At 32.6% G+C, this 16,131-nt stretch overlaps 3 protein-coding genes across 5 annotated transcripts; 1 reads left to right on the top strand and 2 right to left on the bottom strand.

Moving 5' to 3' along the window:
- Positions 1-1,724: 1,724 nt before the first annotated feature.
- On the bottom strand, positions 1,725-2,726 carry LOC106369733. Its single transcript, XM_013809850.1, has one exon. It carries the CDS (start codon positions 2,724-2,726, stop codon positions 1,725-1,727), a length of 1,002 nt encoding a protein of 333 aa, XP_013665304.1.
- Positions 2,727-10,970: 8,244 nt separating this feature from the next.
- Positions 10,971-12,876, top strand: LOC106371631. The gene is made up of 2 exons (XM_013811710.3): positions 10,971-11,145; positions 11,761-12,876. Exons 1-2 carry the CDS (start codon positions 11,092-11,094, stop codon positions 12,418-12,420), a joined length of 714 nt encoding a protein of 237 aa, XP_013667164.1. The 5' UTR covers positions 10,971-11,091; the 3' UTR covers positions 12,421-12,876.
- Positions 12,877-13,045: 169 nt separating this feature from the next.
- Positions 13,046-15,656, bottom strand: LOC106371630 (E3 ubiquitin-protein ligase RZFP34-like). Of its 3 annotated transcripts, XM_013811708.3 has the most exons (12): positions 15,377-15,622; positions 15,192-15,279; positions 14,640-14,699; positions 14,517-14,549; positions 14,366-14,443; positions 14,248-14,291; positions 14,131-14,171; positions 13,958-14,040; positions 13,788-13,879; positions 13,641-13,710; positions 13,524-13,565; positions 13,046-13,452 (listed from the first exon to the last, which is right to left on the bottom strand). In XM_013811708.3, exons 1-12 carry the CDS (start codon positions 15,463-15,465, stop codon positions 13,285-13,287), a joined length of 888 nt encoding a protein of 295 aa, XP_013667162.1. In that variant the 5' UTR covers positions 15,466-15,622; the 3' UTR covers positions 13,046-13,284. The 3 variants fall into 3 exon arrangements, with proteins under 3 accessions (XP_013667162.1, XP_013667163.1, XP_048599000.1); XM_013811709.3 differs by lacking the exon at positions 14,131-14,171 and having other exon boundaries at positions 15,377-15,629; XM_048743043.1 differs by lacking the exon at positions 14,131-14,171 and having other exon boundaries at positions 14,248-14,443; positions 15,192-15,656.
- Positions 15,657-16,131: the final 475 nt, after the last annotated feature.

The raw sequence follows: 16,131 nt of genomic DNA, 5'->3' as shown, positions 1-16,131 counted from the left end.
CTTTCTTGGACATTCATTCTAACTGGAGCATTTACAGCTGGGATATGTGACACAGTCACTCTTTTTGGGTCAGTAAATGCATCTGGCAACTGGTTTGCTAAGCTTTGTAAATAAATTATCTTTTGGACTTCTAGGTCACATTCTTTAGTTCGAGGATCAAGATAAGATAATGATAATTCATTCCAATTAATATCCTTTCCCAACTGTTTCTTCTCTTCCCCTAATGTTGGAAAAACAGACTCATTAAAATGACAGTCTGCGAATCGGGCCTTAAATAAATCCCCTGTGGATGGCTCTAAGTATTTAATTATTGATAGAGAATCATATCCAACATATATTCCTAACCTTCTTTGAGGTCCCATTTTAGATCGCTGTGGTGGAGCAATCGGAACATATACTGCACATCCAAATATCTTAAGATGGGAAATATTAGGCTCATGACCCATAATCAATTGTGATGGGGAGAATTGATGATTACTCGTTGGCCTTATGCGAATCAACGCTGCTGCATGTAATATAGCATGTCCCCATGCAGAGACTGGGAGTTTTGATTTCATAAGCAATGGTCTAGCAATCAACTGAAGACGTTTAATTAACGATTCAGCTAAACCATTTTGTGTGTGAACATGTGCTACAGGATGTTCAACACTTATCCCAATAGACATGCAATAATCATTAAAAGCCTGAGACATGAATTCACCAGCATTGTCTAGGCGAATTGCCTTAAGGGGAAAATCTGGAAAATGTGCTCGTAATTTGATCAATTGAGCAAGCAGTCTTGCAAACGCCAGGTTGCGAGTTGATAACAAAGAAACATGTGACCATCTTGTTGATGCGTCAATTAGAACCATAAAATATCTAAAGGTTCCACATGGTGGGTGAATCGGCCCACAAATGTCTCCTTGAATACGTTCCAGAAAGTTTATTGATTCATGAGTTATCTTGGCTGGTGAAGGCCTTAAAATCAATTTTCCTTGAGAACAAGCAGCACATGAATAATCATTAGGAAGAATCTTCTGGTTCTTCAGTGGATGCCCACATGAATTTGTGATTATCTTTCGCATCATTGTTGAACCGGGATGACCTAACCGGTCATGCCAAACAGTAATATTTTCAGTAAACTTCTGGTTTATTATGGCATTTGCCTCAATTGCACTAATCTTAGTGTAATATAATCCAGTGGAGAATGTTGGTAGTCTTTCTACTACTTTCTTAGAGCCATGAATAATACTTGTAATGTGAAGAAATTCAATATTTCCTTCATTCATAGTCTCAATATGATATCCATTTCTGCGAATATCTTTAAAACTTAGTAAGTTTCTTTGAGACTTAGGGGAATACAATGCATCAACAATTTCAAGTTGTGCTCCCATAGGAAGTATTATGTTTGCTCTTCCAGAGCCTTCAATTATCTTTGCACTACCTGTTATAGTGCTCACACTTGCTTCTCTATTTATTAAATGAGAAAAATATTTCTTGTTTTTCAGAATTGTGTGACTAGTTGCACTGTCTGCTAAGCATAAATCTCCACCATCCATTTCTCTTCAAATAAATAAATAAAATAAATTATAATCTCATATAAAATAATAAAATAGATTAAATTCATTAATGCAAAAGAAACAACATCATAGTAAATAAAAACCAAAGCTAATGACTAAAAGCCAAATAATTAAAAGCCAATAAATAAACTAAAACATAATATCTCTTAAATAGTTATTGCTCAATCACTTTTTCTCTTCATCAACGAGAAAATCGGAAAGGTCAAGGTGAGTGGCATCACCAAAATCAAAATCATCCTCTCCACCTTCGTACACCATGTTTGTTTCCACATTCTTTCCCTTTTGTTTTACTGACTGTTGATACAAGGCAACAAGATGTGCTGGTGTACGGCACGTACGAGCCCAATGGTCTTTACTTCCACATCGGTAGCATTCATTTTCTTGTTTGTCACCATCTTTCTTTTCCCACTTCTGGTGAGAGTTAGAGTTCTTAAAAGAAACTCCCCGGACTCGAATTTGACCATATCCACGTCCACGTGTACCTCTACGACCATGTCCACGACCACGGCCATGACCGCGACCACGAGTGTAGCCATTTCCGCGGCCAGTGTTGTTCTGTTCAGTCACATTCGCTTCAGGGAATGGAGCAGAACCAGTTGGACGTAGTCCATGATTTTTCATCAAAAGCTCATTGTTTTGCTCAGCCACAAGGAGACAAGATATAAGTTGGGAATACTTCTGGAATCCCTTTTCACGGTATTGTGTCTGCAGGACAACATTATTTGCATGAAAAGTAGAGAATGTCTTCTCTAACTTATCAGCTTCCGTGATTTTCTCCCCACATAACTCCAACTTGGAAGTAATTTTGAACAAGGCTGAGTTGTAATCACTTACAGACTTAAAGTCTTGTAATCTCAGATGTGCCCATTCATAACGAGCTTTAGGTAAAATCACAGTTTTCTGGTGATCATACCTTTCCTTTAAGTCGCTCCAAAGGACTTGTGGATCTTTCACCGTCAAATACTCATTTTTGAGATCTCCATGGAGGTGATGACGAAGGAATATCATAGCCTTTGCTTTATCTTGATTTCCCGCTTGATTTCCTTCTAGGATTGTACCTTCAAGTCCCTTTGCACTAAGGGAAAACTCGGCATCTAATGCCCAAGCCAAATAGTTGTTTCCAGTGATATCAAGAACTTCAAATTCAAGACTAGAAATTTTCGACATAGCTCACTATTAGCTCAAGATCGTTAGAGCTTCGTGCTGATAACGTGTTTTGAATAAAGAAGAGAAGACAAGAGAAGAGAGGAATTGGTGTGTCTTATTCCATGAATAATGAACTCTTTATATAGGGATACAATATGAGGGTTTAGCTTGGAGACCAAGTACAAGTAAATCTTAGTGAACAAGACTTTCTATAATTGACATCACAATAAATATAACAGAATGAAATATTTATTTATTAGAGTTGAGCTACTCATTTTGTGCTTTTTTTTTGTGATCCAACTCATTTTGCGCTTTCTAGTAAATGAGTAAGCTATAGTAAATGAAACATTTAATACTATAAATAACCCAATTCACAGTTTCACACACTTACTCACCTACCCATAAAAGGCTATGTATATTTATATACAAAGAGACAGAAATGGATTTGCATGCATCTATACAGCATTGAAAGAAAAAAATATTAAATCGGATTTCTGTGTCTAATCTGAATCTGAATTAGGGGATTGTGGCACACCATCATTATTAATACAAAACACAACACCAATGTCAATGTATATTACAAGCCTGATTCAACTTATATTGAATACGGAAATGGGAAATTGAGATTGTTCATATTTTCAATCATACCTTTGTTACTATTATCTGTTTCTCTTCGTATGCTATATATTTGTAATAAATAGTCTATAGCTTTGTCTGTAACAAACTCTATTGTCGGAGCTTAGACTCCTTTTAAGTAATGCAATGTCTGTTTGATCAAAAAAAAAAAAGTCTATAGCTAAGAGATATTTTAGTCTTTTGCTGTCAATTTATTCACAAGGCATTCATGACTGGGCAATATTATTCTTCACATTTAATTCTCCTTTACATACATATAACAAAATAATGAAATATATGTATACATTGTAGAAATATTAAAGACGAAGCAATCTGTTTGGTTAGGGCCATAGGGGGTCGCTTATCCTTGCATCAGAAGGAAGAAGCTAGACATCATTGATATAATGAGTTTTCCAACCATTACATTTACACGTGAACGAGTAGCTTTTTTTATTTGATGTATGGCCTTTCTTGATTGCACAAAATGTTTGATAATAATATTAAGCTGTTAATTTATGTATACAAGGTTCTTATCAACTGATGTCGTAGCAGATGTTCTGTTCCCCGTGGGTTGAACCAGAATTTCATAATTTGAAAATAACTAGTGTGCTATACTGATCAAATTACCACTAGTCCAACATTTATTATTATGAGTATGATCATTTGTTCAACTGCTACAAACATGTAATCTAGTGACTCATGAAAGACTCAGAATGGGACTTGAAGGACTTTGTAACCGACTGTAAACATTTGGGCTGAAGATATGGGCTCTACCATTGGGTGAAGAACACTTCTCATAAGGTTCAAATGCGGTTGTTTTGAAAAGAACTATGTTCTAATGAATTAGATTTGTTAACATTCTGATTCAAGAAAAGAAAGTATACCATACCAAAGCCCAATACTATACAGTACACAAACTACTGTTTCAGATCGTGGTCTCTAGCGTAATTATTAACAAGCCTTAGAGCATTAATAGGAGATTCTTAGCGGAAAATAAGAAATCGTCTTTTAACTTTTAACTAAAAAAAACTAAGAACCGGTTCTTAAATATCTTATTTTAATATTAGTATTTAATTGTAGAATTTTTAATTTTATAAAAAATCCAATCCAAAATACTTTCCATTGGGGATGCTCTTATATTAGTATAATAGTATGAACAGGGTTGAGGCTGGCTTTGAGGGACAATCAACAATTCTCAGAGAAACTAGGGAGTCTTCATCTTCTGTCAAACAGAGGGTTGATAAGAAAGTTTGCACACTCACTTGAGTTTCTGGCCGTGCAGGAGGAAGCAGCCTAGTACCATTACACTAAAGCCTGTCCAAAGCCGCTGAGAACGGAATTCAACCAGTTCAAAGCAAAATCTACAATTCATTCCGTTATCAATCCTAATCTATGGCTAAACACAATCTATAAGCTTGATCAGTTTATTTGCTTGCCAAGAGAACCTCTGTGCTGGTCCAGAAAATATATTTTTTTTCTCAAATCCAAATTTTCATGTTTTCAAATCCCATTTTGAGGTTTTCAAACACGAGCCGACTAAAATGGTTGAACAATGTGAGATGGCCCAACTAGTCAACAAAATTCTATAAATATATAACATATGCAAGAGGAAAAAAAACTAAACAGATGTAATTAGCTCGAATAGTTCTGTGTCTGTCTGCTTACTTGAAAAACAATTGGCTATTGGACAAGTCCACATATAATGAGAAGTCGACGTCCACATACTAGAACTATCAAAAGCCCAAGAAATATATAGACTTTATCATACACACCATCAGTATATATACTTTTGGCTTTAATAATTCAGTATACATAATTAACTATACGAGCCTTATTGAAAAAGCGATATTATTAATCTAGTTTTCTTATTTTTAAGAACCTAACATCTTGAATAAAAAGATACATCAATATACTGATTACCAATCGATTTTGATTTCAATACCTATGGACTTTGATATAATACAGACACGATGTCATCTAAATATAAAAATCCCTTATATATTAATTGAGAAACATTACAACCTTTAAGTGTAGCCACGTGTCATCACCATAATGAAATTCAGATTCTTTAGAAAATATGTTGGTCCAATTAAGTATATATTATACTTTTCATTAAACTAATCATGTGTACAATTAATATTTTATTTTCTTTCCTTAAATAAAACCTACGAAATTACCAAATATGACTAATATATATATGACAATTAATGATTCTAATAATAAAGATTTGATAACAATTTATATCTCATCCATCGTTTTTGTTTAATTTTATATTATTAAAATAATTTAAACAATCAAATAAGCTATAAAGTTAAAATATAGATTTTTTCGTATAAAATTACTAAAACTGTTAAAATTATTATGTTAAAAATTAATGATCAATGGTTTAGAGTCCCTTATATATTAATAGATAAACATTTAAAAATTTTAGAACATGTAGTTAGCACCAAATAAAAAAATGTCATGCTGAGTTTTCACGTAATTGGAATGTTAATTTGTTTACGTGGTGGCTTGAAAATCAATTGAGAATTTTGTTACTCAAAAATTAAATTGTTAGAGAATGATATATTATATAATATGTTCATTATGGACCATTCATTTATCAAATTAAAATTTATTATATATTATTTCCTTAAATAAAACCTATAGAATTACCTAATGTGATTATGATATATATAGTAATTAATGATTTTAAAAATGAAGATTTGCTAATAATTTGTATATTTTCTATCATTTTTGTTTAATTATTTATTATTAAAACTAAATTACACAATTACATTAATCATATATTAAAAATTAGATTTTTTCGTATATGTTGTATTTTGAATTTTTCAAAATGAGTATAAATTACTAAACTGTTAAAATTCTAACATAAAATTTTGTGATCAATATCTAATGTTTTTTCTATAATAAGATACAATGATAATAAAATCATATAAATAAATAATTTTATTTTAGTAGTGTTTATGCTAATATATATTTACTACATATCGTTTACATTTAATTATATATCATATACGATAGATAAGATTGATTGTTTTGATTTATTTATCCTAAAATGATTGAGAATAAACAAGAGTGGTCATTTGATTTATATGTGCAAGCCAATTTATTACATAATAGTAAATGATTTCTTAGTTATTTAATATATAGTTATTATTTTAATATTTCATAATATGCAGAAAAAGATAAAATAAGTAATAAATATAAAATATTTATCCTGCACAAGACTCAGATCTTAACTTAAGTATTTATATCTTTAATAATTTTGAATCTTAATCATTTTCTATACAAGAAATGATAATAAACTCAAAAATCAATATTTATATCAATCAATAACCAAAATGACATAAAAAGGAGAAAAAATATCGAAGATAGATAGATTGACACGTGAACGTAAACTTCTCATAACCATAATTAACTTTTAAATTGCTGAATCATGATATAAAACTGAGCTGATATAGTTTGATTGTAACCAAATAGTAGACATGAAATTCTCCGGCTTAAACGTTAGGGTTTTATGCGATAAATAACTTTTTGACCCGAAATATTTTTAAAAATGAGATCAGTTTATAAGTAAACAAATTATGTAATTAACAAAAAAAGTTTTTAAAAAATTGTTTAAAGACCAAAAATATTAATTCGATCAATAATATAAATTTTATTTTCTTTACGATATTTCTTAAATAATTTTAATATAAATTTACCCTGCGCAAGGCGCAGGTCTTATCCTAGTAACATTGTAAATCTGAAATGTTAAATGTTAAAATCCTCCCAAATCATATGTTTCGATATATATTAACTGGGTATGATGTAGTGTACAAATGGCAACTAATAAATTACGATAACATACATAAGAAAGGAAAAACATATATAATGATTTTGAAAGGCATGTGTGGAGAATCTTTGTAACTGCCACAACGGTAAGTTCGTTTAGCTTGTTTCTTACTTTCTCAAACTAGTTTTTTTTTTGAGCAACTTTCAAACTAGTTTATCCATTCATTCATTAAAACTATCATGAGGAATTGAATTATTGGCCGACAAAATAAACTATCTGGTTTCACTTGATATCGAATTTAAGGATGTGGATTAATTGGGCTAAACTAAAACGCACACAAACTTGTTTCATTCATAATGACAGTGAAGAATGAAAGCAAAGTATGTCCCGTTCATTTATGGATAGCTCCCATGTTTGTGACTTCGTATAATTAGCTCTTATCCGTAAAATATCTTTGTTGTGAAATTGCCAACACGATCATATTCATAACGCATTAACGGTTAAATATTGGATATTGTGGGTCATCGTATATTCATATAAGAGAGAATGATAAGAACTTACCACTAGTGATATTTTTGAATATATTTCAGTTTATATCCACCATATTTTGACCAATTTGTTGTGGTTATTTGATGAATTTTCAGTTTTATGGTTACTGAGTCTACAATCCCATTATACTAGATGATAAATCCGCACTTTGTGCAGGGTGAAATACATAAAATAATGACATGTTTGCAATTCAAAATTAGTTATGTATTTACAATTTTTGTTTTTGTTTTTTTCTACGTATAAGAACATGTTTCAAATTTAATAAAGCATAAACATGACACAGAATATTAAATAATGCTTATTGTAGTTTTATTTTAGTGATTTGATGGTGGTATTTATTTAAAAATTGAGTTTGATTTTTTTGTTTACCTCATCATTATTAATTTTACGTTTATAAAAACAAAATATAATTTTACATTCAATTTTATTTAGTCCATTTTTATAGATTCTTAAAATCTATGTTAAGCCCAAAACGAATTCAAATGGACTGAACTAAAAACATAATCTTTTATTTCGGAGCTTCAATGGAGAGAATCGAAATCATTCTCTGTCAACAAAGCGAAGGAAAAAAAGAAAACATGTTATGCAACCAAATTTTGCTCAAAATATTCTATAATATTATATATACAAATATATAAAATTTGCAGGAATCCTTCCGGTTTCATCTTACTATTCCAATCTTCTTTTCCATATATAATCATGTTTTCCTTTTTAATATATTAAATGACCAAACATAAAAAAAAAAATTAATGTTTATTTATTTTTATATTCGAATTTGATGATATATAGTAAACTATTAAGTAGTCCATTTAATGTCACTCTTTTAATAATCATAGATCGGTCCAATTAAAAAAAACTGAGGAGCGACACATAAGCATGATCGCCAAAATTGTCATTTAATCAATGTTCGAAGATTAATATATATGGGATATCTAATCTTTGCACTAACACAAACGGAAAACGTTTAGCTCTTGTTTAATGGATACCACTATCGTTTGGTAGCCAGTAGCCAAAACATATAAGTTCTTAACATTTTATCACAATGAGAAAAGAAATAAGATTTAAAGTTTTCTTGACATGCTCTTAGATTAATGTTGTTGAAAGAGACCATGAAATGATAACTCTTGTCTCCCTACTTTTACTATTGGAATTACTTTTTCATTCTTTTTTTATATATATTTATTTAACTGCATATTGTTGAACGAGAGAATCCTATAACTCTTTTAATGGATACTCATACCAGTATACGACTAACACAATTGGCAGGAACATATCGTGTATACATGTATATTATATCATAATATTATTATGATCATCGATCATGATCACCACACCACACAATAAAGGTGGGACGGATCCAGATATCCGGGAAATTTAAAGCATTTAGATGTGAATCTGAATTCGTCGAATCAGTGAATTTAATATCTGGATTTAGATCGTGGCTTCTGGATATCTGAATTTTGGATATCCATCTAGATATCATATTACCTGCGGATACCCGGATCCGGATTCGGATTCGTAAAAATAATTGAAAAAATTATTTTTAAGAAAACTTAAATTCAAAAAATATAAATTAAATATTTATACAAATTTTATAAATATATTTATATGTATATAATATTAAATTAAAATATAACATTATGAAACTAATTTTTATGTATAAATATGAATATATCAACTATAATTATTAATAAAATTAAAATTTTAAAACTTTAAAAAAATACGGATCCAGATATTTAGACTTAAAAATTAAGATATCTGGATCCGGATTCAGTTTTGACGGATCCGAAATTTTACTATTTGGATTTAAATTCGGACGTTCCAGATATCCTATTTTCGAAACAGATTTTGGAGCGAATCCGGATCCTGGATAATATCTCCAGGCCTACCACACAAAACATGCCCAGCGACCCAAATATGGAGTTATTACTTTCCTGACTTTACTTCCACTTGCAGTAAAAGTCAATTGATCGTTTTCATTAAGGATATTCATTTGTATATTTTACCCAAGAAATTAAAATTTAGCTTTCGCTCACGCTGACCCTAGTCTTTTCTTTGGAACACTGACCCAATTGGTCGTCATTTACGTGTTTTTCTTTAACACCAAAAAGCAAGGCAATGTATGTACCTAGTCCATGCTAAAGCTACACGCATATCTGAAGAAAATAACTAAGTCATTCAATTGATAACCAAATATTTTTCAGTTTTATACTTAGGTTCTATGATATTCCACTTAAAATTTGTGAACCAAGATGCCTTTTTTCCATGAGTAGTGATCGGTTTAATAATTGAAAAAGGGATTCCATAAAACTTTTCTCAATATATTGGTGGAAAAAGTTAGGTTACCTGCCTCTTTTGCTGACCATGGAATCCACTTCTCATTGACTCCATGCATCTTTAGTTGTTTATATACATATATACTTTCATCTGCGTATACTTTTTCTGCATCAAATTGGAAAATATGTAATTAGAAGCATCCGTTCCCGCTCTTTTCGGTGCGCTTGATTTTCTTGGATAAAGACAAGAAAACGTGTTGTATCTAGGCCTAGTTGTATCTCAAGAAAAACCGAAGAAGAAAACAAAATGACTTTTAAAGAGTTGAGACTATAGTGTGAGTGAGCGAGACCAAAGTCAGTAAACTACGATGTTGGTCTTCCACCAAATACTTACGGCAAAAGAGGGAAAAGAAAACGATAAATATGCATAAATATTTCCAGCAAAAGAAGAAGAAAAAAACTACACATCCCTCTATTTCATAAAATGTATCATTCTAACATTATTTTTTTGTTTCAAAAAGAATCATTCTACATTGTTAATATAACTTTTATAAATAATTATTTTTCAAACAACTAGTAAATTTTATTTAAATAATTATACATTTATATTAGTATATTTTATCATTTTTTAAAATCTGCATGAAATGTGACTTCTTGCAGAATAGAGAGAATATATAGTATATTAATATTTAAACATCCACTTAAATGATTTTAGTCTTGTTTCATGTTAACATGTAGAAGAAAGATTTGCAAAAAAACCTTTAACAATAGTTATATTTAAAACTTACATCAGTACGTTTTGGGATAGAGTTTGTCTAAACCCTTTATTTTCTTAGCTATACCACAGATAGATAACTTTCTTATAGTTTGCGCGGTAAAATATATAGTGGAGTTAGTTGAAATAACGTTGCAAGATATGATACAATCATGTGCTATCATTTTATTTATTTTATTTTTTTAGTTATTTGATTAATTATTAAAATCTCAAAAGAAAATTACATACCTGAAAAAAGCTTGATTTGCTTTAGGCAGCCCAACATGTATTTACTTATTTATAAGTCCTTCCCTCCGTATGCTAAACTCCATTCTCTTTCTCGTTCTCTCCTTCTCTAACACAATTTATTTCACAGAATCAAAAGATCTTTTAAGCTAAAATTTAGTAGAATTTATGGATAACCAAATCAGTGCTCTTCTTGGCTGGCCTTACTACTCTCATGGAAAGGTAAGTTTTAAACATTATTTCTAAAGTTGAGTTTCCTCTATTCCCTCCAAAATAGTGTTCTTCTTCTGCTTTTGCTTTATCTTTCTTTCAGTTTTGATTTTGCTTAATTTGGCCAATAATGTCTTGTCCAAAACAAGAAATTTCTTGACGGTTTTATTTCTTCTTCTTCTTGGTCTATTTAATTAACAGCCAGTTATGTAGACCTAGTTGCTAAGATCCATAAAGTTTTACAGAATGGTGGTCTTAATCTGCAACTAGGTAACTCAGTCCTTGATGTGTTTAGGATTTTTGGAAGTCACCTAACTAAAAAGAACATGTTTTGTTTACATTTTCTCTGAAGTCAAGCATAATCACCAAATGTTGTAGCTTAGTTGCTCATAATGAGTTTATTAACCTGCAACTCGATAACTCAAATCCTTGCTAGTTTGTGATAAATGTTAATAACACATCTCAAAAGTACAGAGTTTAACCAGTAGCGATCAATGAGTGATTGTTCATGCAGGTGTCCCCTGTTTTTTTCCTCTGTTCTGTCCCATCTAGCTTATTTACTTTTTCCTCTGTTTCTTTCTTTTTTGTCTATTTATTTATTTATTTGTACTTTTGTGAAATTTACAGTCTACAGAAGAATTAAGACACTCTCTTCTGTGCACAACACTAGAGCTAGAACAAACAAAAATGTTTGCTCATGAGGAAATAAGGAAGAGAGATGAACAACTCATCAATCTTAAAGACATATTAACCAAAACCATTAAAGAAAGAGACGAAGCTCTCGAGAAATGTCAGCGCCTCATGTTCGATAACCTCTCGCGTCAACAACAGAAGCATATGACTCCTCCTTTATCCGGAGCCTCAAGCATTGATGATGAAACATTGCAGCCTCAAAAACTAGCATCAAACAAGAGCTTCTCCTCCTCGGACTGCGAAGAGAGCTTCATGTCACCCACTGATCACGTCATAAACCCACAACCATCTCAGCCTGAAGAAGTCTCGGAAGCTGAGATTATGGATCCACTGCTTCCAGACAAGCCACTGCCTGAGAAGGGTAAACTTCTAGAAGCTGTTTTAAAGGCAGGGCCTCTGCTTCAGACACTGCTCTTAGCTGGTCCATTGCCTCAATGGCGATATCCGCCACCGCCTCTCAAGACTTTCGAGATCCCTCCAGTCACCGTCCAGTGTCCTAACGTCAACAATGGGTGTGGAAAATTCAACAGGACGAGAGTGTTCTCAGATGGGTCACATTCAGAGGCTAAGTATCAGAAAGTTCTTCTCCACTGACCAACGATCAACACAACACAACACAACTCTGGCTACTGATTTTTACTCTAAAGTTGTAGTACTAATAGTCATCTGATATACCATTTACTTAGGTCAGTTTCAAGATTAACTCCCACTTAGGGTTCAAGTGGGAGTGATCTTTTGTACATTAAGGCTTTTGATTATGCGTCATTGTGGAGACAGAGTTTGATCCATTTAGGGTTTAGATTTAAACTATTGAAAAAAAAATGAAAAAAACTCCCCTGGTTTGACCTCCAAGTCAATGGAGAGTTAATGCTATGTGTGAGAGTTCGCTATCTTGTTTATTTCTCTAGCGATGCTTGCTGTGTTTTTTTTTTCTTTTTGAGGGTTTTGTATCTCAAATCCGTTTTCACACTCATGTGTTTGGCTCCATGATGTGTTGAATTACGGTTTCTTTTCTTGTTTTTATTATGTTGAGGGTTTTTCCCACTGATATTATGTTAATCTCTGAAGCTCAAGACTTTAGCTTCATAATGTAATTTGTTTTTGTCTGCGCGCAGTAACTGAAATTTAGTAATTAAAGAGGTTGCTTACTTGCTTGTCGCCTTTGTGGGGATGCGCTATAATGATTTTTTAACTTTGAGATAATTTAATTAATATTGTTGCTTTTAGGGAGAAATGGGTGAGAAGTCGTTAGTAAAACCCAACAACGTAAAGGTCTGAAAACTCGAAGCTATTTCTTTGTCGGTTCGGGTGGGTCCTGAAGATCTGAAGCCGGATCTTCTTGTCTATATAACTCATGGATTTGCCTGGTTCATTAACTAATACTATAGTTAAGAAAGTACACAGATAGTCTCCCCTTGGGAAATTCAGACACCAAACCAGTTCTGGTTCAGGTTTTAGCTAACCGGTTAAACCAACAACCTGAGGACCTCCTGAAGAGCAAGAGTGAGTATTAGGTCCTCTCTGCGTCTTTCTAGTATTGTATGAACCGCAGCTACTGCACTTATGCGCGATCAAATGAAACCGAACATTCGTGTTTGAACCACAGTCGTTGCAAAGAATCCATACCTGCTTCAATCCAATCACATAAGCAAACACACAAACTCGTGAATGCAATATTGATACTCAATCTCACTTACCATCTTGTCTTCGTACACTTTTGGGATTTTGTAAGCAGCAACCTTCACAAATTTGAATGTAAGATTCAGTGAACATAAGAGAACTGTACAATAGAGTTATATTATGAAGCCTTTTACCTCTTCATCAAGTTTCTTCCACACGCTGGACATGTCACATATCGATTTAGAGCATAAAGGGCATGTGTATCTACAACAACAAAAGTAAAAGTTTTAGTGTTTGTTTATCAATGGCTAGCGTCATAAAAGACTTGTGAGTTCTTTTACCGGTTATGCAGCCCCATATCTTTGGTACATTCTAAATGCATAGCGTGACCACATCGCAGGACCGTGATATCTCTTGTCGAATCAAAAAGATACTGAGAACAGACAAACTTAAATCAGGACGCAACTATGTTGAGTCAGTTAAGAAATGGGTTAGATTTTGATTATTTTACCTCAAAACAAACCGGGCAATTGTGATGCAATGCGCCTTCCAGACACCGGTGCTTGTCCTCCAAAACTTTGGAGTAGCAACATCCTGTTTCAAGGAAACAAAATAAGATGTCAAAAACAAAGAAAGATGCGAGCATTTTCTAGAAATAAGCACATAAAGTTTTGTCTCTCTTACGACATCTTTTGCAATGGAAGAAGTTTTCTTTTCCTCCGGTCCTATTAAACGAACATATCAACAATTAAGATAAAGACTCTGTTTATTAGTTGGTAACCACAAATTCAGTTTATCTACCTGCATATCCCACAGTCATCGCAGTGATATTGCTTCTTGGAAAGCTGAAACAGCCAGTGTTGAGTTTTGTTGGTACAACTTCCAGTTTATAAGAAATAAATCGATTGGAGAAGCTTACATCATCGTCGAAAAATTTGCATTTTGAGCAGAAGTACTTCCCCATACATACACCACAAGTGGAGCAGTTTTGCTGGACCTGAAGAAAACAATCAGAGGTCAGCATCAAGAAACATGGTTACAGTGTTACACACATAAAAACTGATACTCACGTCTTGTTCTGTCTCACAAAGCGAGCATATGAGCTGAAAATAAAACAAAGGCAAGACTAGAAATGTTATCACGGTGAACAAACAGAATCTACATATACATAACCCTCAATATGATCTCGAAACCTTGGAAACATCATGTCGAGGAAGATCATGTCTAAGGAGCTGTTCAGTTTGAAGAGAATCCTGTGGAAACAAACAGAACACATAAGTTTTCAAAAAAAAACAAAAAAAAAAAACAAACAGAACACATTAGTTTCACTTTTATATAATCTTCACTTATGTAACCCAAAATTGTTCTTTCACATCTGTACAATGGATGTTAATATAATATGGTGGGAAATTAAAGGCCTGTTCGTTTTTGAACCGCTGCGTTCGCGACCGGCGACTAAAAATATAACTAACTGCTTAAACTTTTTGCACGCGCGTGTAAACAACAATGACGGAAACACCGTAAAAAGTAGCAGCAGCCTTCATTCCAACTGCCGTTGTTTTTTTCAGCGACACCAATGGCAGCGGCAAACACATATAAAAACAGTCGCAGCGTCACCTTCTTCATTTTCCATCAATTCAGTTACTTCAGTTGATGTCTATTTTTTGATCGCTGAAAGCTATCGCAGCGGTAGCGTAACGAACAGGGCATAAGTAAATATGAGCATCTAAACACAAACTTTATACCTTAGCTTCGTTGTGGCAGTGTCTGCAATCGAATACTTCATCACAGCATGGTGCTCTGATCTTGCATCGTCTTCTATAATGTGAGCACCTAAAGACAAAAGAAGGAAAAGAAGGGAAAAAAAAACTTAGCTTTAGTGACCAACAAAGAAGAAGTTTGAAAAGAAGATTTGATGAGTGTTGTTTACCCGTAATACCCAGAACTAATCTCCATAAGATGCGTAACGTGAGAGTCAAGTTCTTGATTTTGATCATTTTCTTGGAAACCAATCTCCATGTTTACTGTTAAAGTTTTGATCTTTCCTGCTTTCAGATCAGTGGCTGACTCAGAATTGAAGGTCTCGTCGAGAGTTAACGTAAACTGAAGAGATGGTTAGATGTTTGTTAATGGAGTTGCAGAGAAGAAAAGAAAGCAGGTGGGATCTTTATTTTATATGAGACGCAAGGTGATAACTCGGCTACAGCTACACGTTAGATTTTTTACTTTGGCCTAATCAACAAATCTATGTACGTGATTAGGAAAATGGAAATTGCAAATCATAAATATTTATTTTCTATTTTGGTTAATTGAATTCCTTTGCTTTTTCGAAATTTTATATTTTCAGGTTGCATTTTTGTTGAAATATCTCCTCTTTCTCTGGAAAAGCTATTCATGCAGAACTGATCCTAAAATTTTAGGACTGTAAACGATGTAGTGAAAGTTTCGATAAAAATTGTAAATTTGAGAATTTAGGTTTAAATATTATCTTAAAAAATTGGAGAATATTGGTCAATTTTTCACTGATCTCTCTATGTTCATCGCCGGCCATGCATTCACGTTTCTGGAAGAAATAATAAAAATAGTATATTGACAAATAAAAAAGGTTTTATTATTAATATAAGAGAAAATTGAAGTCTATGATAAATTATTAACATAGCAAACACTCGGTATTAGATTTGATTC

This window comes from Brassica napus, chromosome A10 (genome assembly GCF_020379485.1).
Source record: "Brassica napus cultivar Da-Ae chromosome A10, Da-Ae, whole genome shotgun sequence".
Classification (NCBI taxonomy): domain Eukaryota; kingdom Viridiplantae; phylum Streptophyta; class Magnoliopsida; order Brassicales; family Brassicaceae; genus Brassica; species Brassica napus.
The sequence above is the reverse complement of the archived record's forward strand: the minus strand, read 5'-3'. Positions and strand labels throughout refer to the sequence as shown.

What these genes read in the sequence shown, in the direction of transcription:
- LOC106369733 (XM_013809850.1), bottom strand. Translation starts at nt 2,726, where the DNA reads ATGTCGAAAATTTCTAGTCTTGAATTTGAAGTTCTTGATATCACTGGA.
- LOC106371631 (XM_013811710.3), top strand. Translation starts at nt 11,092, where the DNA reads ATGGATAACCAAATCAGTGCTCTTCTTGGCTGGCCTTACTACTCTCAT. An exon ending in CTTACTACTCTCATGGAAAG is followed by an intron (nt 11,146 to 11,760) that starts GTAAGTTTTAAA and finishes TGAAATTTACAG; the next exon opens with TCTACAGAAGAATTAAGACA.
- LOC106371630 (XM_048743043.1), bottom strand. Translation starts at nt 15,443, where the DNA reads ATGATCAAAATCAAGAACTTGACTCTCACGTTACGCATCTTATGGAGA. An exon ending in TTTGTGAGACAGAACAAGAC is followed by an intron (nt 14,444 to 14,516) that starts GTGAGTATCAGT and finishes TGTTTTCTTCAG; the next exon opens with GTCCAGCAAAACTGCTCCAC. An exon ending in ATTGCCCGGTTTGTTTTGAG is followed by an intron (nt 13,880 to 13,957) that starts GTAAAATAATCA and finishes GTCTGTTCTCAG; the next exon opens with TATCTTTTTGATTCGACAAG.